The sequence below is a fragment of the Patagioenas fasciata genome, chromosome 7, assembly GCF_037038585.1.
Source record: "Patagioenas fasciata isolate bPatFas1 chromosome 7, bPatFas1.hap1, whole genome shotgun sequence".
NCBI classification, from domain to species: Eukaryota; Metazoa; Chordata; class Aves; order Columbiformes; family Columbidae; genus Patagioenas; species Patagioenas fasciata.
Genome location: NC_092526.1, coordinates 40,677,991 through 40,701,660, shown reverse-complemented (window position 1 = coordinate 40,701,660; position 23,670 = coordinate 40,677,991). Strand labels below are relative to the sequence as shown.

Here is a 23,670-nt window from a genome sequence, read left to right as displayed (position 1 = left end):
ACGAGACGAGCTAATGAAAATTAATAAAGTACTTTATTTGATTGATTGGAACTATTACAACATTGAGCTGTAACACAGCTACCAAATATGAGACATACAGAGTCCCTGAAGTCTGGCTCGCAGACTACAATCGATGGAACTGTAGGGCTTACTCCCACATACCTGAGAAAAAAAGTGACGAAAAGCAAGCTGTCAAACTTCAGCAGTCTCCCAACCTCTCTAAGGGTTTACAAAAATGGGAGAGCTTGTCAGTGGCATTTAAGGCCTCCTCCAGTATCAGTGGATGCTCCTGATGTAAAAAATACATATACACAATCAAGCTTTTAAAAAATAAAGAAACTTCACAGCCTATTCCTATTCCTGGATTTCAACTCGGAAAGTAGATGAAAGACACTGGATCCTCTCATCCCCCCACCAACAAGAAATTACTGGAATCCATCATAATTTTGATTATCTAAATCTTCTCATAAAAGGATTTGGGTTTGGGACAAGCTTTTCAGTTCTATTGCCAGAATTCAATAAGTTACCCACAGCATCCCAAACCCACTAGTATTCTTTCTCATGCAGTCCAGGCAGGTCTCTTCGCATTATAAATACTGGCTTCTCCATCCGCTGGAGGCCAGCCTTTCGTAACTGGGAAAGGAGCACGGGAAAGCACTCAGGTGAGAGAAGTTGCACCAGTAGTGCAAACTGAAGCTCTGGCTTGCACTTCCCAAGAAAACGGCTCCAACCAAACCCTCGTGTCTGGTGAGGTAGAGAGCAGAAAGCACAATCTTCCCAAGTTTGTTTTTCTGGCTGTAAGGCTGGCTGCATAGATACGGAGAAGGCGTCATCTGAGCTAAGAGACAACACAGGGAAATCCTACAGAGCAAGAGATACCTTCCTTACAGAAGTCATCATTCCAAACTACCTGAAGTAGTTGAACAACAATCATCGCTCGTGACAATTATGACATTTCGGTAAGTAGTCCAGCAGCCTTGGGGTTAGAGGGAGAGAGATCTGAATGCAGGCAGGACCCTCTCCGGCAGCCCTTGGGAGCAGTTGCCATAGACGCTCTGAGAACACAGAGGCATCACACATCTTCATCCTCTTTCTCTAAGAAGTCGGTCAAGGTACTGTCATCTACAGGAATGAATAAGTATTCCACACCATCACCTCCCTGAGAACAGACACGCATACACATTTCTGTTAACGCCAGCACACAGGGCAACGCAAGCCACTCAATAACACTGTGACACTAACGTCTGGATGAGAGCTGGACAGTGTCCTGGAGGACAACATTGCCAAAAAGCAGGAATCCTTCACTAGAGCAACACTGGAAATGCACAAATACTGAGAAAAGGCAGTGTGTGAGAAATCTTCTGGCAGTCTGTGCTCGTCTGACAGGACACAGCTCCTCAACGCTGCGTTCCCATACTTAGTGCTGCTTTACTGCCTCATTATTGGGACTAGGCGGCGTTCCTCTCTTGTGCAAATGCAGGGAACTATTGGAAGCAGACTGCCAGGCTCCTGACTCTGGTGCTTCTCAAGCTCTTCAGGAAGAAAAGGCCTGTAGGTTGCTGAGTAACCAAAGTGCACTGCATTTTTACAGCCCTCTGTCCGCGCAAAGGGCATTGACAAATTGGAGTCATGGACAGAGCTGCAGAATTTCAGCCCTCTGCTTGTTCCTAGGGGCTTCAAACCCTACAGCCTCACTGTAAGCTGCAGAGCAGTGTCTTAGGGACACTCAGGAGCAAGTAAGCCTATTTTTTGGTTTAAGGTGGCTGAATACCCAGAGTTATCTTCTTCCCCCAACTCACCCGCTTGGTCCGGATGAGCTTGTGGTCCCTGAATTCTGTCAGCTGTGCCCGGAGCGTCAGGTCGCTGTTGACAAGGAAAGCCTCCCGACACTGCTGGTAGAAGTCTTGGAAAGACAGCCCTGCAGACAGAAAGAGGTGAGAACAAGAAACTGAAGTGGTAAGATTGTCTGATTTTCTCCAGGTCTAACAACATGTTATCTCTGCCTACAAATCTTGCTTTGGCTTAGACCATAGTGGCTACAGCAACATCATCACTTCTTTCAAGTATGCAGCCAAGCTAATTTTTCAGCAACTAATGGAAAGCAGCTGAATTAACGTTCCAGTCACCCTGTTTGCCTCACAGTACTTTAAATGCACTTCCCAACATGGTTAGTCTTTACCATTACTATGTTATTTATATCCCCTGCAGCACCTGTTAGAGACAGTTGACAGAATATTGCACGTGTATCCTAGAAAGCAAGGACACGCCAGGATTCGCGTAGACAGGAGCAGCACAGGAACACAATCTCCTGTCTTGCCCTGGCCCTTTAAGAGTCAGTTATGCAAATTCACATTCTTCCTTTATTTTAACTCCACAGCCCACCACGAATGGCCTCACTCCTGTCTAAAGATCAAAGCAGGTGACAATAAGAGGAGGTCCATCAGAACCAGCCAGTCGATTGACCTCCTGTCAGTCAGACACGGTACCACTAGAAAGACAGTCTGCACCACGAGTCTGGCTGAGCCAGCGGCAACAGCGCTGCTCTTGCTGGGGGTGTCACCTGCGTACCAAAAGCCAGCATCACTGGGACTGAACTGGTAATGGCAACACGCCAAACAGGTGAGGAAAAAGTGGGTGCATACCTGGATAAGATGGGTTGTCCTTGTGCTCCAGCTGGTAACGAGCAAGCAGTCTGAATATTCCCCTATGTGGAAGCAGAGGGGAAAAATAAATAAAACAAACCAAAGCACAGAAACCAACACGACAACCCCCAAACCCCAAACCACGCACCATTAGAAAACATTAACTGATTTCTCCCTCACAACCGAGGACTTTGTGCATGAATCTCGCCACTGGACAAGCTTGCTATCCAAATGCTGTTCATTTAAAGTAAGCAATCAATTGGAAGCCAGGTCCCACCACCTTTATCTTGAACATTGTTGTCAGAAAACAGGGACTGACTCCTGCTGGGTGAAGACCAGAATAACCCAGTAAGGCCTGGATCCTCAGCGAGGGCTGCTAGGAAGTACGACAGTGCCTCACCTGGCGTTGAGAGTGAGACTGCGCAGGACGTGCGTCAGGGAGCTCAAAGCCAAAGATCCAGATTGTTGTACTAAGAGCGAGTTCTCGTAAGATGTTTCTTCCGCGTAAGGACTAAATGTGGTTGTTTCATACCAAAGCCAGTTGTAGAGGCTTAGCTTTGCCTGATCCCACACTACACAGAGAGAAAATATAGAGCAGACAGAATTGGCAATTCAGCTTTTCTATGGCATTAAAGAAGTAATACTAAAACGTACTTAGTTCTACCATAGTATTTGACGGAACAATGTATGTTGTGAAATTCACAGTACATGCATCCAGGTACTTGCAGTACAAGCAAACTAAATTCTCCACAATAAAATGTCTGCGCCCATCCCTTTTTCATACTGGCTTCACAGATCTGCTGCAAATCCTCCCAGACTCAGCGGTGCACAAAGAATTTCTGGCTGATGAAATTGTTTAGATGCAATGAGAGACATAACATCCAATCTCCGTTTCACTAAGTCCCTAAATCAAAGGGTGCCAGAAGCTTGGAGTCTAGTTGTATATACGATCACCGACTGGTAGTTCTCAGTATCTTAATACAGTTTTGGTGCAATGCAGCCAGGGTCCCAGTCTGGGCTTCTAGCTGCTACCACCATACATGCATCACCAGATCGATTTTGCACATGGACAGTAACACATGAGCTTATCAAACACGCTCAGTGGCCCCAAAGTAGAATGTGGATTCTTCTCTCTTTGCTACACCAGGCCCCAAGGGACTCACTGAGAGGAGCATTGATGTGGTCGATAGAGGCAATGAGGTAAATGTTAGGCAGAGAGGATAACTGTGCGAGGATCTGCTGACTTCTTTCTCCTCTCAACATCTGGCTGTCCAGGTTATGAATGAGGACATAGAGTTCTAAAGATGAATCTGCAAGGTCAGAAAAAACAGCAGATAACCAATCAAAGAAACGGCACACCAAGCGGTTTCCCATTCCTAGGACAAGTCTCTTCCACCAGGCTCCGTATTCATTCCTCCAATATCAAATCACTTTCCTTGTATGGCTTCCTTCGAGCTCTATCCCACCCTTGGTGTTTCTGAGCACCTAAAAGGGTTTTTCTCAATTCACTGTACCGCAGTTCACACCTCAGCTACAGCTCTTTTTGCAGTTTAAGCTTTCCTCTTTATAATCTACTTCCCACTTGCTCACGGCTTTTCCAGGAACTGCCCTATTAGCTTAGACTTTTAGTCACGCGATTCAAGGTCATCCAAATGTGTTTTCAGGATGCAAATCTAAGATGCTTTTGAATTACATGACTAGGATCCTTAAACTCCACCTCGCACAATGAAAAATGCATTTTCTATCCAGTGTTGGAACCAAGGCATACTAACAATTGGAAATCTTTCCCACCGAGTGCTCAAAGGAAGTTCCAAAGACTTAGCTTGGATAATGCAAACGGTAGATGTTAAAATTTCCAGTGAGCTCGTTGCTGCTGTTCTTATTCCTAGGAACAGCTCTTTCCCCAGTCCGGAAACGATTCCGAACAGCAGCCAGTTTTTGTGCAAATTAATACATACTTGGCTGCCAATGGAAACCAAAGGTTCCTCAGACTCTCCCTCCGATCAGCTGTAGCACACTACATGAGATGTAGATTCAGGTGGGTACTGCCATTCATCAGTCTTTTTCACTTCCACCAGAAATACTCACAAGGTAATGATGGAAAACAGACCGTAAACACCAATACCAAGCACAATTAAGATTCCACCGCAATTTGTGTATGCATACACAAGCAGTAAAACAGACATTCAGAAAGAATTCAGCAAGCATTGGGTGGCAATACCTGCTTCATTTGCATTTGAATCCAATTCTAACCTGCTTGTTTGACACTGCTGTCCTGTATTTCATTTTAATGTCAGTATTTTCATATATTTAAATTAATATTCCACTAAACCATATACATTTAAGCCTATACTGAAATTTACAGAAAGACCCTTGGGCCATGATTTTCCAGAGAAGCTCAAAGGACTTGATATGTGTCAGCGATTGTCATTCCAAATCGTTTGCGGGTCCTTTGTTCTGTTGATTTCAGGGAGGTTGACATCTGGTCCTCTGCAGTGCTAAGGACCATCCTCCCCGAAGTTTCCCTATCCTGTCTTCCACCAGGAAACACGTACACATATATTCCTGGTGCGTACGTGTTTTCATATATGTGGCATAATTACAAGCTACAATAAACTAATAACCTGTAAACACCCATATGAAAACTATGAGGAGAGAAAACGTCCAGGCTCTCCTAACAGTAAGTGGACTCTAACATTTTTATGTATAAAGTCAGTCATTTTACCTTCTTTAAACCTTTTAATGATGAATTCAAGATGGTCAAGGGGGCTGTGGAAGGTCCCTGTATGGTCCAGTACCTCCTCTGTGATGGAGTTGAGAATCTGGAAAAGAAAACAGCAGTCCCTTCCAAAGGGCTCTGGCACAGACGGACCTAGCACAGAACATCTGAAACTGAATTATCACGAGGGAGGTAACCTGATTTTTACCATCAAATCCCCAGAACCGCCAACATAACCAAAAAATTTCTACCCCTTTTCAAAATAGTGACATAAAAGGAGGTTTTAGACTGATAAGTATCTATTAATGATGGGAATTACTGCAATTCTTTCTTTAAACTCTTAAAAGAGAGATAGGAACTGCTCTTCATTCACAAGTCTCCTGCTATAGGATGCAGCAGCCTTCCTTAATATTTTACATGGAAAGACTTTAGAGGTAATGGTAACACGGGACGATTTGATAAACCCACGAGCCTTTTGCACACTTACAGATCTCACAGTGATGCTAGGGAAGTATCCATTGACCACAAGGTGAATGGAATCCTGGAGCACAGAGGTACGAAACTTCTCCAACAAATCACGCTTTGAGCCCAGCCCATAAAGCACAATGTTGAAACCCCAGCTGCAGAAAAGTCAGTAAATACACTCAGGAATCTGAAATGTGGCATGTGCATCCTAGTAAAATAAGTGCTTTAGCAGGCCGGAGGCCCACAAATTTAGCAGAACATCTATGGGAAGAAAATGGTATTGGCCAAGAACAAGACTAGAACTGGAACTTCAGATAACAAAGAGTAACTAGCATTCACGTTCACCCCCTCACCAGTGATTATATTTAATGTTCACCATGGATCACAGCAATTACAAGAAAAAAAAGCAAAATTAAACTATTCTCATATCTCTTTCTTATCCTAATTGTTTCACAGAGAAAGAGGCAGGAAAGCATCAAGAGAACATCACAGAATGTCAGGGACTGGAAGGGACCTCGAAAGGTCATTCAGTCCAATTCCCCCACCGGAGCAGGAACACCCAGCTGAGGTTCCACAGGAAGGTGTCCAGGCGGGTTTGAATGTCTGCAGAGAAGGAGACTCCACAACCTCCCTGGGCAGCCTGGGCCAGGCTCTGCCACCCTCACCAGGAACAAGTTTCTTCTCAAATTCAAGTGGAACCTCCTGTGTTCCAGTTTGCACCCATTGCCCCTTGTCCTGTCACTAGTTGTCACCGAGAAGAGCCTGGCTCCATCCTCCTGACACTCACCCTTTATATATCTGTAAACATTAATGAGGTCACCCCTCAGTCTCCTCTTCTCCAGCTCCAGAGCCCCAGCTCCCTCAGCCTTTCCTCACACGGGAGATGCTCCACTCCCTTCAGCATCTTGGTGGCTGCGCTGGACTCTCTCCAGCAGTTCCCTGTCCTTCTGGAACTGAGGGGCCACAACTGGACACAATATTCCAGGTGTGGGCTCCCCAGGGCAGAGCAGAGGGGCAGGAGAACCTCTCTGACCTACTGACCACCCCCTTCTCATCCACCCCAGGTACCGTTGGCCTTCCTGGCCACAAGGGCCCAGTGCTGGCTCATGGTCACCCTGCTGTCCCCAGGACCCCCAGGTCCCTCTCCCCTACACTGCTCTCTAATAGGTCAGTCCCCAACTTATACTGGAACCTGGCAGAGCATCACAAAGCTTGCTTTATTTTTGAGAAGCAGGAAAAGCATCATCTTGACCAGAAAGATAAAACGTATACTGCTAACATTTGCAACAGGACCACACTTTAAATTTAAGCAATCAAGCAAAGAAAAAAAAGTCGCTCCTTAACTCATCCACGGGATATTGTTGACATGAGGGTAAGTTTACTGGCAGTGCCTGTTTACTGGGCTTCTTTGGTGATTCTCATCGGATACTTACTGTAAATGCAGCATCCACTTGGAAAACAGGGATTCATGTTGCTGGTTTAGCTCTTTAATTTCAGCAGCATAGGCAAGGGGAGCTTTTTTCAAAAGGTCATGCAGTGTTTGCTGCGTCGAGAAAGAGATAAGATGCCACTCAGAGCTGAGAAAAAACCAAGACATATCTGGAGTCTTTACAAATACCCCTCTAGTGTGCTCTCTAGCTAGGGAGCAGACCAGTTTTCACCACTGGTGCACTCAGTTGGTGTTTTTTTGCTGAAGACCCTCTAAGAACAGTTTTGCTGCTGGAGAAAACAAAGCAGAGATTAAGGAACTTTATTATGGGAACTGGCAGCCAGACTAGGACTTGAACCGATACGGCACTGTTTTATCTCTTCCTGCTGAGTATAGGAGAACCACTGCTGAAATAATGGCCACGCTGAGATCCCACACAGCGGCAGGGAGACACCAGCGTCCCACCCCTGCTCGCAGGAGGATCCACGTGCTTAGCACCGCCTCAGGCCTTTGTCACTACAGGAGAGCGCTCATAAACATCGGCTTACAAAAGAAATACGGCAGAAAGGAAATAATGTGCAGCTGACAGATAAATGTAGAAAAAGTAGTATTTCAAATGCATCAAGAATGAAATGATTAATTCAGCTTTAAAAATATGCTGGGATGTTAATGTTTAAACAGCACAGTAGCATGCCAAATGACATCGAATCTACACTGGTCTCCCTTTCTCTCCAGTTTTAACAGCTTTGCTTTCCACTCCCTTGCAGTAGAAGACAGTTTACTCTGGAAAGAACACCAAGACAGCTGCAATGAACCAGACAAACACAGCACTGAGAGACAGAACCGCCAGGCCGCCAGCTGCTTTGGAGCCAGCAGCAGATTTGATACTGCCAGCCTGGACTTCCTTCCAGAGCTGTTCTGAAAGAACTTGTTAAGAATCCAGATGTTTCTCTGGGTAGCAATTCCAGACAACCAGCATACACGCCATCTTTTAAAAACACAGATGGGTGCAAAAAGCAGTCCTAGGCACAAGAGCTCCAAGGAAATCTTCATCAGAGAAATCAAAAACTGCGGGAGTTGTGTGATTCACTATGAAACGTACCTGGTTCAGTCTTCTTTTCTGCAACTTCTGGAGCGTTCGGTCCGAAGTGAGCACTTTGGAACTGCTGTGTGCTTCAAAGTATTCCTCCACCAGGTTGCTCTAAAAACAGACAGCGAGGTCAGCAACAATCCTGCTATCCAGGCACCCCTTTCTCTTTGCACCCACAAACACATCTGACGATGGCCTATATGAGACACAGAGCAAGGTCGAATAAAATGCCAGAAGATATTTGCAAAACTGGCTTCTACAGAAGCATTCTGCCAAAGCTAACCTAGTCAGATGGTCATTTCCTGAAAAGAGAGACAGAAAAAAGGGTTCTGAGACAGCAGAACACAGCAACAGCTCTAAGGGGGCACGGGGAACCCTTGTGCTGGAAGAAAATCAAACCACGAAGCTGAACACAAAGCCAGGAAGTCACCTGTGCTTTTTTTGGTGCTATAAGGTTCAATTTCTTCATCCTTTCTCAGTACCAGATCTCCTTCTCCATGGACATCCCAGGCCCTCTCCCTCCAGAGCTGCAGAAGGCACGGACTGGACTGGCACACGTGCTGCCCATCGCACGGGGATTGCTCACATGTACAGCAAGCCAAGCCAGCTCGCCTGATTTGAAACCAACCCGAGAGTTCTTCCCCACAGTTTGGTGTGGTCACTGACAGCTTGTTGTCACTAAATATCACTAAATATCCGGGGTGTCTTTTTCTGCATACTCACCATCTTGTCCTCCTTAACTTTCTTGGCTAGGGTGTTTCTGGGAGGAGACACAGACGCAGCCTTAGTTTTTGCTGAGGTCTTTTGACCTGATAAACCAGCGCTGCCTTCTTTCTGGTCGTCTTCATCCTCCTCTGAGCAGGAAGCAGAATATTCACTCTCGCTTTCTAAATCAGGATCTGGAGCTAGAGGATAAATTTAAGGTTAAAAGCTAGCAATGACTTCTTACACAGAACACATCTGGCACCATCTTGCTGTCTCACATACAGACTCTAGATGTTCTTCAAGCATATGATTCCTAAATGTATTTCACAGAAAAGTAAAATCAATGCTTAATGTACGTTGCTGTTTCTTTCCCAGTTCCAGGCTCACAAATTCTTGTTTAGTAAAGATTGCTCCTTGACACCAACGAAGAAACATAATCCTACCATAAAAAATTACTTAAGAATGGACAATGGAATTCCCTATTTCTCATTTTTATGACTTGGTTCAAGCAATTGTGCCAGACATAAGCGTCAGCATAGGTTAGAGCACTGAGAGTTTTGTCTCTTTTGATCATGGTACTGAACTTGGTGCTTCTAACCCTTTCAGCCTTTTCCTAAGTATCAATCCGTTGTAGGGAAAGGTCTACACGGACTGCTTTGAAGACATTTGTACGCTCAGCAGGGTTGCTTCAGCCAGGCTGCCGCTATGGGCAGAAGCCCACCAGGAGAACCTCTCCTCCAAACACCGTGTCTCACTGTGGGAGCAGACTGCAAAGGTTCAGCTTTACCTGCTAGCCTCTTCCGGAGTCTGTAAGGGGTGGTAGACACAAATTCTTTCTTTTTACTCTGTAACAGCAAAGAGAAAACATGCAGTAGAAGAAACACATACTTCCTCAAAACAGCCCTCTGCCAAGCAAAGAGTAGAATGAGGTTACATTTCCAAGCTATTTCAAACCAGAAGAAACATGGAGAGCAGAGGCAGTAAGTATGGAGAGTTCTTTTTTTGCCATTCAGAGCTAGAGGGGCGCAGGATCAGTTTCCAAAAGGGGCTTAATTCTTTCAACTCCTGTCCCAGGATGGAGGTAGAAAAGTGTGAAATCTCCAACCAAGATGCCAATCCTGGCCCCTCAGGAAGACTCAAAATAAAGCAATGACAGACTGGAAATGCTTCAGCTCCCCCAGGCAGTCACCTTCCACGTCACACCGCCCACTCCATGTCATTAGGAAGTCCACTATGAAAACTGCTGCCAGAAGGACAGAAAACCCCTCTGAATACTAAACCCAGAAGAAGTACAGCAAAGGGAACCCAAGCGGCCTGGGCTCATCAAATCACAGCGGCATGTCTTCCTTACCTGTGTGCAAAGCACACGCCTGACTCAGACACCAGATTAAGTCTAGAGTACTTAGGAAACACTTTTGTTAATCCTGCCAAAGTGGACATGAAATAACTGAGGAGCGAACATGGCATCCTAAACCAGCATCTCTTACAGGCGTATTGCATCCTGGAATCTTACAACAGAAAAGCCATGCATGAATTTCTAGTATGACAGTACGTCATTTTAGAAAGCCAGCTGTTTCACAGCACTCTCTTTATAACCACAACTGGCAGTCCTGGGCTGTATCTCCCTGCAGCATCACAAAAGATTATGTCAACTTACACCCACCCTCCCATTATCACATTTAGTTTCTATAAACCAACACTACAGTAAGAAACTGAGCAGCACGACAATTCTTGAATTCCTGTTCTAACAGCACTCCTTACAATTAAGGCTGTTTCTTCATTGGATGAGAAACTGGAAAGCTGCAAGATCCACAGTGTATTAAGGAACTGTCTAACATCCTCATTTGTGTGATGCAAGGAAATAGTCTCCACTCGTGCTAATTCAGCCGTCAAACCCACTGTTTGCCCACTGACTCTAAATCCCATGGTCCTGATTAATGGCAGCTCCGGTTCTCACTTGAGTTACTGGATTAGGAGAAACATCTGTACTGTGGACAAGGCTTTTCAAGGTCCTTCCTTTCTACAGCTGTAGCAACTGGCCAATTCAAGTTTTTAAAGTGAAAAAAAGACAACGAGAAACAAGAACAAAATCCCTACAAAACAAACCACCACCAAACCCCAAGCAAAGCAGAGTGATCACTCACCCTCTGCTGCGCTTTGTTTGAACCTGGACGTTCTGCAAAGCAAGAAACAGCATTGTTCAGAGCACTGCATATTTTCAAGAGCGGCACAAGATGGTCCATTAGAAAAACAGGCATTCACTACTCAGAGGTACACCGCACCAAAATATCAGCTCCATGGGTGGTTAATCCTATGACGGGAGCCTTTAGTTCCTCACGGGCAAAGAGAGAACACAGTCAACATTGTTAGCACAGAACACAGCTTTTAATTCTGCGCACAGCTTTGGGACACCATCAGCAGGAGGGAAGAGCCTGGAAAACAAGGTCATGTCCTCTCCCTGAGCACATCCAACTGCATTTCTGGGCACGACATAACGTGCTCTTGCCAGTGCTGACCTGCACTGACTTCTCCCACCCGTATTTCTCCCTACAGTACTGGGTGCTTGAATATTGTATAATAAAGTATGAATTTACACATGAACACCTGCACAATCCTACCCATTTGGTGCTCAGCACATCCGCTCAGCCCATATCTCTCTCTAGCGCCAGCATTTCTGTTGAACACAGAGGAAATCCTGAAGTGCCTCAGCAACAGAGGAGGGAGAAGTTCCCGTTTTCACCTGAGCTGACACCCAGGTGAACCAGAGGCGACGCAAACCAAGCAGTTCCATCTACAACGGTGAGCTGACGGGAATACTCGAGCGTGACAGAAGCTGGCACTGCGGCATCCAGATAGAAACAGAACCCCCATTCACTCAGCTGCAGATCCCCAAGGCAGGACAGGACTTACTGCTGCTTTGCGGGGTTTTGGCTGTCTTCTCAGGGCACTCGGAGTGACCAGCTGCAACAATCTGTCCTGGTGTCTGCGCTAATTCAGAGGCTGCGGGAAACAGCGGGAAGGGAAGAAGTTTCACATGTTAGGTACAAAACTGCCTGCTCTGGCTGGTCAGCCATGGAGCCATACACCTGAAACTCTCCATTAATCTCCCAGTTATTTCAGGAAGAGTATCAGACACTCCATTTCTTTTTTTTTTTTTTTCCTAAGCCTAGTGGCGAATATAATCCTTAACAAACATTTTCAAGGGCTAAACTCCTCAGTTAATTCAATTTTTGAGTACAGCTGAGGCAATGGCAGAGCATGCTTTGCTCCCTGGGAGACCACACATCTTCAAATCAGAGCAATGTTCAGTCTTGCTCACTTAGTCCTAAACACCAATGAAGTTCAGAAGGTGCTGGGCACACAAAGACTCTTCAAGCAAGAGGAAACGTAGCGACAACAGGACTCAATTATCTTATTTGAACCAGAACTGCCACTTCTGTTTGCTTCTCCCGAGTCCACAGTTCACCCAGCAAGAACACTCAGGCCCTTTGAACAGGAGAAATGCCCTGACACACTAAGCTAATACTGCCTTTTTGACTCTTTGCTACGTAATGAATTATTGTCAGATCCTCAGAAATTACACAAATAAAACCCCTGCCATTCTTTGGCACTTACACACAGACCTTCTCTCAGAATTAAGCAAGTTGTACTTTTTCTTATGTGTTTATTTATTTATCATCTGTATTTCTTACCCCCACCACGCCTTTGCTTTCTCCTAGCCCCGTGCTTTTGTTTCTGAGGAAGACTGATTCAGAGCCAGATAAAAACTACTGCAAACATACCTTTTGAATAAACGGAAGTGACAAACCACATTAACAGAGCACTCAAGAAAAGACCATAGCCAGAGCAAGAATGAAAGAGGAAAACATACCCAGTTCTACCATTTTGCTGGAGCGTTTGGGAGTCTGGAATGAATAAACTTCACCACCACTTACACTTGACCCATTTCCCATTGAACCTATGGAAAGAAATGTTACTTGTAGCTATTTAAAAAATACTGATATAATCCCAACCCAAGGAGGATGGCATGCAGCATTTACTACTTGACTCAAAGGACTCTTTATATTGCAGGTGTTATGAAATAAACATCATAATAAAATCCTAGAATCATTGTCCTCTCGTCTACCTGTTACCACAAACACAGCTAGAGCTGGTCAGCCCTCAAAAGCAATTTCATCAACATTGTACAACCTTGACAATCCACAAATCTCCTGAAGCCCTAGCTGTGTTAGGTTTTCCCCGCTAATACCTTGGGCACATATTCCAAGTGCAGCAACATAGTTCTTCTCTTCCAGGATTTCCTGAGCTCCATCGTCGGAAATATCCTCAAGCTTCTTCACAAATGTCTTCAAAGTGACTGTCAGCTGAGTCTTATCTTTCCGTACTTTAATACCTAGCATTGCAATAAGAGCTTTAACCTCTTGCTATTTTGTCGTTTCTATTGCAGTAGTATGCAGCTACCCCGTTTAGAGATCAAGTTCCTGTTGGGTAAATCACTAAACAAAGTCAAAAAGCTGTCCTGCTAAAAGAACAGCTGGCTGTGCGCTGGTGCTCAGCTGACCCTGAAGCCATCAGTCTGTTCTTTACCACACAAGCTGGTGCCTGCAGTCCCTGAGGACAAGATCCCTGTGTTTGCACACACCAGCTTCCACGGTTTGGGAGAAATCACAGAAGCACAGCATGTTTGGGGTTGCAGGGAGATCCCCCAACCCCAGCCTTGCACACACAGGGTCACCAGAGCAGATCACACAGGGTGGGTCCAGGCGGGTTTGAATGTCTGCAGAGAGGGAGACTCCCTGGGCAGCCTGGGCCAGGCTCTGCCACCCTCACCGGGAATAAATTTCTTCTCAGATTTAAGTGGAACCTCCTGTGTCCCAGTTTGTACCCATAAACCAAGCGGGTATGAATGTCTCAAAGGAGACTCCACACCCGCTCTGGGCAGCCTGGGCCAGGCTCTGGCACCTCCCAGCAAAGAAGTTTCTCCTCGTGTTCAGACGGAGCCTCCTGTGTTTCAGTCTGTGCCCGTTGCCCCTCACCCTGGCGCTGGGCACCACTGAGCAGAGTCTGGTCCATCCTCTGACACCCACCCTGAGATATTGATCCCACTGATCACATCCTGCTCAGCTTCTCTCCAGCTTAACAGCCCCAGATCTCCCAGTCTCTCCTGATCAGAAAGATGCTCCGGACCCCTCAGCACCTCTGTGTCCCTCCGCTGGACTCTCTCCAGTGACGCCTCGTCCTTAACCTGGGGAGCCCAGCACTGACACCGCAGGCCCGGTCAGGGCCGTAGCCGCCCGGAGAAGGCTCCCTGCCCGGGGGCGCCAGGCTGCCCGGCCCGCTCCGTGGGCGCCGCCCCGGGCCGGCCGTACCTGAGTCCTCAGCGATGTGCTTCAGGACCTCCTCGTCGGGCACGAACTTCACCTCCAGCGCGGCGCGCTCCCTCCGCCCCGCCTGGCTCATGGCGAGCGCCGCCGGGTACCCCTCAGAACCGTCCTCCGCCTCGCCGCGCTCCAGCGGGCCCGACACTCGGCCTCCTGCCTCCTCCTCTGCGGCGCAGCAGGAGGCGGGGGCGGCCCCACCGGCCGGAGAACCAGCGGCTCCACCGCTCTCCCTCCCTCACAGCCACCGGGGCGGGCTCAGCCGCGCCTGACTGACGTGCGTCCCGGCCAATCCGCGACCTGCTTTCCCGTCTCACCTCCCGCCGGCGGGAGCGGCGAGAGGGCAGGACTTCCGCTGCCAGCAGGGCTGGAACCCGGGGGCGGGAAGGCGGCGTTGCTATGGAGACGCGAAGCCGCCGTGAGGGAAGCGTGCGGGCCAGGGACCCCTCACCGCTTCGGAAAAATAATAAAATAAAGCCAAATCAGAAAGTACTCATTTCTGTTCAGAAACAGCACAATATTTATTTAACATCTTTATATATTTATATATAGAGAGAATTTTTTTTTTTCTGCATTGCAGATTGTGTCAAGTTTTATACATCTTTATTTACAGTGATTTAAAATAATTATATTTCATCTCTGGCAGGTATTTACAAAGTCAATAGTAACTACATTTCACATTTCAACAACAGTCAACAGCATTAACCAGCTCAGTAAGACAGTTAGGATAATGGCTTACATGCACCAATAATGATCTGCAATACTTGCCATCTTCAGGTCTAACAAGGAAGATATTCTTATTCCCCTGGTCCCAGCTTAAAGGACATCGTACAGCAGAGGTCACGGTTATCAAAACCCACTTGTTTAGGCCTTCATCAGTACCGAACGGTGAGCGTGGGGCCGTCTCGGTGAACAGGGGCTGCCCCCACCAACCCTGTCTGTTCACAACCGGCTCCTTCCGCCACAGAGATAAGATTAGATAACGCTAAAGCGGTAAAAATCCTCAGAAACCTCGGTTCAGAGAAACAAACCTGGTGTGACAGAAAAAAGTATGAAAATAATCTTTTTAACCTTTGCAGGATGTTTCTTTTCGCTAGTAAAATTGACGGTATATCCTGTGTTTCTCACGACGACAAAAACAGATCAAAAGATTCATTGGGAAGTACAGGAATTACAAATTTTAAAAACGCAGCATGGGGTACCTCGATTTAGTTGTTGGTTTCTTTTATAGCAAATAAAAGCTACCACAGTAAATCTAAAACGTATTAAGAGTATCTGATTTAATTATTAAAAATCTTTATTAGCTTTTTCCTGGAATCTTCGATATGGAAAAAATGTTAAATGAGTCGATTGTTTTTAATTCTATGGTATTTTTCCCTAAATAACCAGCTAGTAATATCCACCCAAAAGCGTTCACTATCTGCAAGAAAACAGTAAGAAGTCTTGTTTCAAAGGAATCATTGAACACGGGCACACAAAACACAGACACCCCAGCACTAGGAATCTATTAATACTGCGACAAGTCGGTTTATCCTGAGTGATTGGTAACTGACATCTACTGTACACTCATAAGCCACAAAGTTTTCACTACTTGCATTTTTCTTAAACTAATAACATGAAAGTCTAGCACAACAAGAATAACTGCCCAAGAGAAAGAACAGTGCCAGGAGCCAGTACTCATGTTGCTCCCACGTCCTCCTTGTTCTAGGAAAGGTAAAGGTTGCTTCACTCACACTATTTTTTCTCTTTGTGGTCAGTTCTGGGGAGCAGGAGGACTCCAGCACGCAGGATCCACTACCGATATGTAAGGAAGTTTCCAGGACAAAGCACCAGAGTCGCTTTATTAGAGACACTCCTCAACAGAAATCTCCTTTTCACCCTCCGAAACCAAAAACCTGCGTGAATTCTATACCACGTTTTCATGACTCGATTAATAATCTCTCCAAAAGTCTAAATTTGAATTGTTTTAAAGAGTTCTATCACAATGCAAAGATACTCTACGCTAAACTGCTGACATCTCACCGACTGTGAAGCACTGGGAGATCACAACCAAGGAACTGGTTAATAAAACTTGATCTCATCGCTTTGCTCATCATGCACAAGCTAAAAGGCAGGGCAAGGTTTTACTGTACAGACACAGAGTTCTACTATACATCTGTTCCCACCAACAGTTCCTCAGAAGAATAGCTCAGTCATCCTTCAGATGGGAAGGATAATCTATGGACCCATTTTTAATCCACTTGATCCCTTTGGTAAAATCTCATGAACGCAGGAAAAAAAAAAAAAAGACACACAGGGGAGGAGGGTGGCGTAGAGAAAAAGAAATAAAAGAATGGAAGCAAAAATGGCGATTTTTTTTTTCCTTCAATCGCAAATACAGACAAATAACGTGGGACAGAATTTGACTAAATCAATTTCTGGAAGTTGTAATGTACCCTTGGACTTGTCCGGCTTGCTTCTGAACTCCTAACATCACAGCCCTTGGCACTCGCCCAACTCAGCAGGTGAGTTGATCTGAAACAGCCAGCTGTCCTCTTTCGAAATCTTGTTCCACCATCTATTACCTCTTGCAACAAATTTCACCATGACTGCGTGGAAATCCTTACCTGTATCGGTCTTGCCAAACCCACGCTGTGCCAAGCCCAGCTGCTCACCGGTGTCCATCCCCAGCCAGGGGAGCTCTTGGCTGTTTGCTGGTCACAATGCGCACGTTTTGACAGACCGATACACGTCGCTAACACAACACCCGGGTCGCGAGCTGCTACCCGGGATCACCCACACAAAACATTTCCACAGCCAAGGAGCGCCAGTGAGAGAACAAACTAAGAAACAATCAAGAGAGATTAAGGCGCATGTGCTAGAAGAGCATTTAAAATACTGAAGAAAACATAAAATATTGAACATCTTGCTACAAATCAAGAATGCAATGCAAGTACAGAGGATCTGGCTTCCTTGCTTACCATGGAAGAGTAATATTTTGCAACTTTAGTCCTGCAATTATCCTAAACAAGAAATTTAAATACATTTCCAAAGGGGCACGTTTACTTTTCTGATGCAAACTATTCCTCTGATGTAAACGGTTGTTACAAATGAGACCCAGCTAACGGTTTTAATGGTATACGAAACGTGCCAAGGTAGCGATATCTCTGGCAAGGAGAGAATTGCAGAATTTAAGGATGAGATGATTAAGATTTACTACGGTCAGAAACATCTGTTTGTTTTGTGTGCAGTACATACGTTTCATTCAAACACGTCCCGTTCTGTTTCCCACGCCTCCTCCAGGACGATGAGTCCAGTACCCAGTCTGTACTGCTGCGTTTTGGTGATTTTACTCAAAAAGGTATTCTTGCGTCTTCCAATTAATTTAGATTTGTAAGCCAAGACAAACAAAAATGTCTAGTTTGTGAGCGAAGCTAAAATGCTGAACGCTTGAAAGAGCTACCCATTGGTTCAGGATAAAATAGGACGAGTTTAAACCGTCAGGTTAAAATACAGTCATAGCATAGAATTATCTATTCCAAAATTAGGGTGTTTTTTTTTTTCAAAATAGAATTCTCTGAACATGTTATACATTAAATATTGAGGAAAATTTTCCAAGAACACTAAGAATCTTCATTAAAGAAGTCAAACAAACCACATAGCATCTGGAGACAAAAAGGGGGAGAGTTGGGGTCACCTTACCACAGAGTAGCTTTGTCACCATTAAGATGCAGGTTTCCCCCTTCATCTTCAAAAATATGTTCATATTTACATACAGTATACACACAGTTGAGGCAATTGATTGTCAACATGTGACAAATGTATGTACCTACCCACGCACAAGTAAACCTCACATGGTGAGAAAAACCCTGTTCCAGTAAACTCCAGTATTCACAAGTAGTGCAAATAAATACTTCGTCAGAAAACAACTTTTTTTTCTCACTATTTAGATGTTCAAACAGATCATTGTAATTATGTTAAAGCTAGCAGGAGTATGTTGGAAATGCTGAATTTAAGACCAACACACTTGCAAACTACAAATACCAGATCTAATGCTTACCGGCTGCAACGTGATGTTCAGCATCACAGAATGAAGTTTGCTGTTAAAAAACTGATGCAAATTCACATCAGAAAGGGGGTTCAAAGCAACGCGCATTTTAAAAGGACAGTGACACACAAAGTCTCCAAATGAAAACTGAAAGCATAACACAGCAATTTAAACTGTCGGCTTGTGACATTCATTTTAACAGGGATTTTTACTTCATCACTTCGCTGCCTGCAGGATGAGAAAACGGCTGATTCTTCAACCCAAAAGCCGCTCACAATAAACCCCTGAAAAGAATCATCAAGCTAGAGTTTAAGCAATCCAAACATTTCATCTTTTCTTAAAATTATAAAGCCCTACAAGAATGAGTTGCAAAATGGCAGCATACTGTGATGTGGTAAAAACTGTGTCAAGGAATAACTCATTTATCCCTACTTACGTGTGTATATACATCAAAATATAGTACTCACACCTCCTTGCCTAAGGATTAGAGGCATGTGCATGCGTGTGCACATACACAGGGAAAATCACGGCGTTTTGCTTCTTGACCTTCTTTTCCAGCGCTGCAGTCGCACTGAAATGCTGCAGAAATCTAAATCTAGCGCCTCACGTCAAGTACCAAACGTTCCAAAACCAGACACAGCAGAGTGAATTCAGGATCAAGAGATGCACGTCTAAACATTTGCCACAGGTGTCGGAAAATTTCGGTATGTTTCGTACTTTCTTTAACACTTAGCACATAGAATCAGAACCCAGCCGCTAATTCCCTCAATCCACATCCCAGACACTTTTGAGTTTGTTTCTGCTGCAGTACCTGGAGCTGCACTGAGCCCGTTATCACAACTGGTTTGGAGGTATTGGTGGTGAATCACGTTGTGAAGCAGATGTTGAACAGCACTTATCTGAAAAATGACAAAACAAGCTCCCAACAACTGAAACGTTGCACAAAAAGGGTGATTTGAAGGAGCTATGGATGTACCGCATCAGCACACATTCTTTTCACAAGCATAAGCTGGAACTCTAAAGCCTGATATGGGGTAGGTATATATACACAAGAACAAACCAAAACACAGCGGATGAAACAGTAACAAAAGGCACATCATCAAAATGAGAACCGTAAAAATATCTCAAAAGATAGTTTGACTGAAGTTTTAACCAATTTCAACTCATGCACATACATGTGAGTTCCCTATCTGAAGTCACTGACTTGTCTCACTTTCCTGAAACAGTTTGTGTGGACCCACACGCGCGCGCACACACACACATAAATATAAGTTGTAAAATTTGGCCTGATGCCAATTTAAGTGTCCTAAAATTTCTGGAGGAATGCTGATAATAGCAAATGTAGGAAGTATGGAACCTTGTTAATGAACAACTCAACTTTTTAAAATACTAAAATAAAGTCATTCTTAAAAAGTTGGCTGACACTCCTGATCTTTTCTTTCCCAAAAGCAAATTATTTGGTCCTTTTCAGCTTATAGTGATGTCTATTTAATAGGATTTCCTTCATGATGCTCTCTACAAACTATAAAGTTTGTACGTTCAGCCACAATCTACCCACTGTATCCACTAGCAAAACTTCATAAAATAGAATTTAACCATACACAGCTTTTGACGTTTTTTATAGAAAATGCCTTGTAGTTTAATCCCAGCTTTACCTTAGTTCATCTGTGTGTGACTGGTGGTCCTCCAAGATTAACTCCAATTTAGAAACTGTAAGGTTTTCTTTGCCATGATGATTCTATCTACTCTTTAACTGAATTTCTGCATCAGTCCAGATGTGTTTAATTCACTTCACGAATGGAAGATATGAAGACTAGCCTACCAAAGCCAAACCACAAAAAACCCCTTCAAATATTGAGATGAATTTGAATGTAGATTTGAAAGTTCTATTTGAAATCAAGAGATTCAAAAGAAAAAAACCACAACGACCACCAAGTACCAGCAATGTCAGTGTCCTGAATTTCCAAGACTATCATCCAAAGGCCACCTGCTATTTCTATCTGCTCACATTTGTTCTTCACAGTGACAGTAAGACCAGAATGCCCATGTAAAGACCGTAACTCTTTCCTGTGGGTTTACAACTTGTAAACTTCCATGATATCATCCATGACTTACACATAGGGGGTGAACTTTCCCCTTTTCTCTCTAGCAACCCCAAAAGAGAGAGAGACGGAGGGAGAGCGGCCACCGCTCTCCCATGTAAGCAGAAAGATGCTTCCAAGCCGTGTTCTCTGGCGTAGGTACCAGCCAGCGCCCACACACACGGGATATACATTCGAGGCTTGGCTCTATGGCATGAGCTCCAAATTCTCTAGAGCAGGGCCAATCCACTAAAATAAAGAGTTAAAAAACCCTCAACGGATTATAAATATCAAGGCAATGAAGTGTGATCCTTCTGGGAAAACAGGACTGTCAGTACCCCTTTGCACAAATGGTTGAAGCTTCAGTGTTTCTAGCAAAATACTATCTCTATCAAACTATCATCTCTATCCCCAAGACAGCCCACGAAGAGTATGGTCTGTCTGAACTGCGGGATCCTTTAAATCACTCCACAATTGAATTTGGGGACATCGAGAAAGCAGCTGAGAGGGGCAGAGGTGTCCAACGGCCAAGATACCGTAGAAAGCAGCCTGAAAAATACTCTTGACCCAAACACACCTTTCAATTCAGTGATCAGCACCTCATAAGAACAACAACAAAACTAGAGCAGGGCTAGCCGTCAGTTCCTGGGAAAGCGGTGTTTCCCTCCTGCTTACAAACCAAACTGCTTCCGCAGCGTGGTGGTGTCTCAGTGTTAGTCTATCAGCAGAATGATCCTGTGTCCTGGAGGGGAAGACATGTGGCATCACATATGGCTACAATGCCATTAGAAGTGCCTTGTAACCTACATTACCTACTGAGAATCCTCTCTCAGAGGGAAAACAACTCATTCATACGCATGTCTCAGTTGCTGAACATCAAAAGCTTCTGGGATGAGAGACCGAGGGCAGGCAAGAAAACAACTACCCTCATTTTAATGAAGAAAGTGCTGTAGGCAGCCAGGAGCAGCAATGACAATCCCCTCCCCAGAAATGATTGCACAGACTCAGAGAGGTCCAAAGTCACACTCGAATCTCTGAGGCACTCCTGGTTCTGAGAAAAGAAAAGTCATGATCCAGTAGTCTTTGCAGTACTATAGACTGAGAAAACAAACCCGTTTCTATTTCTTAACAAAGCCAAAGCATCAGCTCATAGGGATCACATTCACCATTTCCGCCGGTGTCTCCAGTCTCACAGTGTTGAAATGGGACTGATCAGCCTACGATGGATTGCACGTCACCCAAGGAGAAAGGAAGGCATGGAAAAAGGCATACAGTACGTTATATACTGCTTCACAACCATGGGTACGAGGTGGGGGGAGGATGAAGGAGAGGGAGGAATTATTGCTGTTTCAGTAATACAGTATGAGAGCTAAACCAAATCAAACAAGACCACGACAGTCAGGATTTTCACACTGCGGGATGACGGTTCCTGTTTAGCCTAAGGATGAACTTGCCTGGGGATTGAGGGGAAACAGGGAGTCCTAAGGAAGGGAGTCAAAGTTACACCTGGGATATCAGCTGCATATTGAAACTTGGAGATCGAGACTGCTTGGTCAGGGGAGCTCCTGGGGGAAGGAGATCTTTACCTTCCCCAGCTTGGCCTAGTCGGTCCTCCTGTAGGCTGATGGTCGAGAAACGATTGGTGTTGCCAGCTGCCAGATTGGTAACACCCTCTGTACCAGCTCCAACACCGGAGCCCGCTTGACTGCTGTTCACATAGTCAAAGGATTTACTGGAGGAAGCACTGGCGGTCCTGATCAGGCTCAAACTGTTGGCTTTGGGCACCACCTGCCCAGCAGGCAGGCTGAGGTGTTTCTTCGTAGGTGTCATCTCGATTATATCTGCCCCGAGGTCGGTGGATTGGTGCATGTACTGCTTCCGAGCTACTGAATCTCGAGGGCTCTCACTGGATTTTGCTGCAGAAGAGGTTTCTTTGTCCTTAGCAGAACGCCCGCTTGCTGTTTTCCTGAAGCTGCCCTTCTGGGATGTGCATGATTGAGGTTTGGTCCCAACTGGTTGGCTGCTGAGGGAAGCTCCTGATGAAAAGCCTTCATCAGCATCATTAAGGTTCACAGATTCCTCTTTTCCATTTACACCTTCGGCATCTATTAAGAAAAAAGAAAGAAACGACCAAAAGAGCCCAAATCAATCAGAACCCACAGCAAGCTTTCAAGTTACATGAAGACAAAGATGTGCACGGAAAGTCAAAACAAACCTCATTCACTAACCCACCTGGTTTCCACTTGCTTAAAAATTTCTGATTCTCAGCCAACCATCTTCCTCTCATATTTAGCAGAATAAAGGAATCTAACACTAAGTACTCCCTGAGCTTGATTTGCCTTTCCTTTGAACAGTCAGAATATCACCTGAACTTTGTCTATAAACAGGAAGAATTGGGCCCCATTTGGTTAACTTGTTTTAGTTCTGTCTGCAGATGTGGCTCTTCCTACTTGTGGCTAAAAACAAGAGATTACTTTTATCCTATTTTGAGGCAAGATCTAAAGACATTCAGGATCACTTCCAGCCAGAGGAAGCTCTGCTGAGTGCTCGGTAAGTTGAGGATTAGGCTGTTTCTTAGGCCAGCCCTTGCAAGGCTCCAGAGGCAGACAGGTGCTCTTGGGCGCAGCTGGCGCTTCCATCAATGTGCTGTTGGAGATGAACCTTATTCCTCGTTCTCTCTCCTCCAGAGCTCAATCCTCCCTGCATTGCCAGCAACCCTATCCAGGGGCTTCCACCATATTTGCTTTTCTCTCATCATATGGATTTTTCAGAGGAAAATAACATAACCACCCTTGTATTAAGAGAAACTAAACCTCTGAAACGTTTCATGTTGGAGAGGAGGCATTTTTCTTTTAATGGCGGTGTCAGAAAAAGAAGCCCAAACTTCCTTCTTAAATCCTTGGGTTTGGGCCTATAATATGATTAGGGCTGTGCAAATATACTTCTTCCTTTTCTTAGATCTCATTTCAGTTCTTTTTGTAAGATCCAAGTGCTCAAAAGAAGAGATACTGTTTCAACAGAAAACCGAACAGCATTCCATTTTCAAAACTGAAAACAGAGCTTGAATTTTTGCTCCATATATCTCATTTCAGTGGGAAAAAGCCATGAAGTTTAACCACGTTAGCAAAAAATGA

The 23,670-nt window shown here is 44.9% G+C and overlaps 2 protein-coding genes across 9 annotated transcripts in view; both read right to left on the bottom strand.

Moving 5' to 3' along the window:
- Positions 1–14: 14 nt before the first annotated feature.
- Positions 15–14,689, bottom strand: ORC2 (origin recognition complex subunit 2). Of its 2 annotated transcripts, XM_065841023.2 has the most exons (16): positions 14,420–14,689; positions 13,300–13,443; positions 12,922–13,008; positions 11,961–12,050; positions 11,195–11,226; positions 9,838–9,895; positions 9,069–9,250; positions 8,358–8,456; positions 7,260–7,369; positions 5,849–5,981; positions 5,368–5,464; positions 3,806–3,952; positions 3,043–3,214; positions 2,643–2,704; positions 1,800–1,918; positions 15–1,159 (listed from the first exon to the last, which is right to left on the bottom strand). In XM_065841023.2, exons 1-16 carry the CDS (start codon positions 14,508–14,510, stop codon positions 1,073–1,075), a joined length of 1,710 nt encoding a protein of 569 aa, XP_065697095.1. In that variant the 5' UTR covers positions 14,511–14,689; the 3' UTR covers positions 15–1,072. The 2 variants fall into 2 exon arrangements, with proteins under 2 accessions (XP_065697095.1, XP_071667617.1); XM_071811516.1 differs by lacking the exon at positions 13,300–13,443.
- A 250-nt stretch (positions 14,690–14,939) lies between these two features.
- Positions 14,940–23,670, bottom strand: part of HYCC2 (hyccin PI4KA lipid kinase complex subunit 2) — a 54,601-nt gene continuing 45,870 nt past the window's right edge. For all 7 annotated transcript variants that reach the window (XM_071811508.1, XM_071811509.1, XM_071811510.1 and 4 more), the window contains one exon: positions 14,940–22,641. In XM_071811508.1, coding sequence (XP_071667609.1) covers positions 22,037–22,641 — 605 coding nt within the window. In that variant the 3' untranslated portion in view covers positions 14,940–22,036. The remainder of the gene's footprint in view (positions 22,642–23,670) is intronic.